Source organism: Myotis lucifugus, unplaced genomic scaffold (genome assembly GCF_000147115.1).
Source record: "Myotis lucifugus unplaced genomic scaffold, Myoluc2.0 scaffold_137, whole genome shotgun sequence".
Lineage (NCBI taxonomy): Eukaryota > Metazoa > Chordata > Mammalia > Chiroptera > Vespertilionidae > Myotis > Myotis lucifugus.
In genome coordinates, this window is record NW_005871185.1 from 1,195,177 (window position 1) to 1,196,794 (window position 1,618).

General features: G+C 36.8%; 1 protein-coding gene across 2 annotated transcripts in view; it reads left to right on the forward strand.

Annotated features, from left to right (window-relative positions):
• The first annotated feature begins 419 nt into the window (after positions 1–419).
• NECTIN3 (nectin cell adhesion molecule 3) overlaps positions 420–1,618 on the forward strand; it is a 77,541-nt gene continuing 76,342 nt past the window's right edge. The window contains exon 1 of one of the 2 annotated variants that reach the window (XM_014460658.2): positions 420–928. In XM_014460658.2, the coding sequence (XP_014316144.1) occupies positions 535–928 (394 nt within the window). In that variant the 5' untranslated portion in view covers positions 420–534. The remainder of the gene's footprint in view (positions 929–1,618) is intronic. The other variant, XM_014460657.2, reaches the window with a different exon arrangement.

Sequence of the window (1,618 nt, forward strand, 5' to 3'; positions counted from 1 at the left end):
GGGAAAATTTATTTTACTTTCTTGTTTGTTTTCTAAATTAATGTTTTCTGTCAGTTGGTGTATCTTAAATTAAGTTTTTATAGAGATTTTGATAGAGAGGACCTTTAAAGGAAGATACTTTGGTATTATATGTGGTTTAACAGATCTACATGAATTAGTTATATATTGCTGAGTAACAGATTACTCTAAAACTTAGTAGCTTTAGAAGAACATAGACTTGTTATCTCTTAGTTTCTTTGGGCCAGGAATCAAGTCATGGCTTAGCTAGGTTCTTTGCTTCAGAGTCTTATGAGAATGCAGTCATGGTGTCAGCTCAGGGCTGGGATCTCAACTGAAGACTTGACTGGGGCAGGATCTGCTTCCAAGCTTACTCTTGGCCCAATCTAGTGTTTTTTCCACTGCAACACATATCGTTGGGTATTTACTTTATTTAAAAGTCACTCTTTGGGTCTTACATCCAACCCCAAGAACATGTGTGTGAGTATGTGTACCCATAGGAGGGGAAGAAAGGAGGGAGAGTAAAAAAAGGGGAGGATGATTTTAGCACAATATATTTTTAAGAACTATATTTTTTTTCCCCCTATAGGTGCCTTAGCTGGACCAATTATTGTGGAGCCACATGTCACAGCAGTATGGGGAAAGAATGTTTCATTGAAGTGTTTAATTGAAGTGAATGAAACTATAACCCAAATTTCATGGGAAAAGGTACATGGCAAAGGTTCACAGACTGTTGCAGTTCACCATCCTCAATATGGATTCTCTGTTCAAGGAGAGTATCAGGGAAGAGTCTTGTTTAAAAACTATTCACTTAATGATGCAACAATTACTCTACATAACATAGGATTTTCTGATTCTGGAAAATACATATGCAAAGCTGTTACATTCCCACTTGGAAATGCTCAGTCCTCTACAACCGTAACTGTATTAGGTAGGTATGCTTGAGTTATGTGTTTTGGTGGTAGTTGTGAGGATTATACTAAAAATATTTTAAAGAATTCAAAATTATTGAAATTATATATAAATTTAGGTTTAAAATAAGTTTCTCAAGTTCTGTATTAAAATCCTTTGATTCTAAGTTCTTAAGTTAAACTAACTCTTTCTCTACCTATCTACCTACCTATCTATCTATGTAATTGTATGTAGGTCTTAGCTATTTTACTTTTTTCATGAGATTATTTTTTATTTATACTAAGTGCTGAGTTTTTTTTTACATACTTCCAAAAAGTATTTTTATTGATTTTAGAGAGGAAGAGAGAGAGAGAAATATCAATGATGAGAGAGACTCATTGATCAACTGTTGTCTGCATGTCCCCACTAGGGATCTAGGCCACAACCAGGGCATCAAACCATGACCTCCTAGTTCAAAGGTCAACACTCAACCACTGAGCCACACTGGCAGGGTATGCCATACTTTTTAAAACATACGTTTTTATTGCCCTAGCTGGTTTGGCTCATGGACTGAAGGATCCAAGTTTGATTCCAGTCAAGGTCACATGCCAGGTTGCAGGGTTGCAGGCTCGATCCCCAGTAGGGGGTGTGCAGGAGGCAGCTGATCAATGATTCTATCTCATCATTGATGTTTATAGCTCTCTCTCCCTCTCCCTTCCTCTCTGAAATC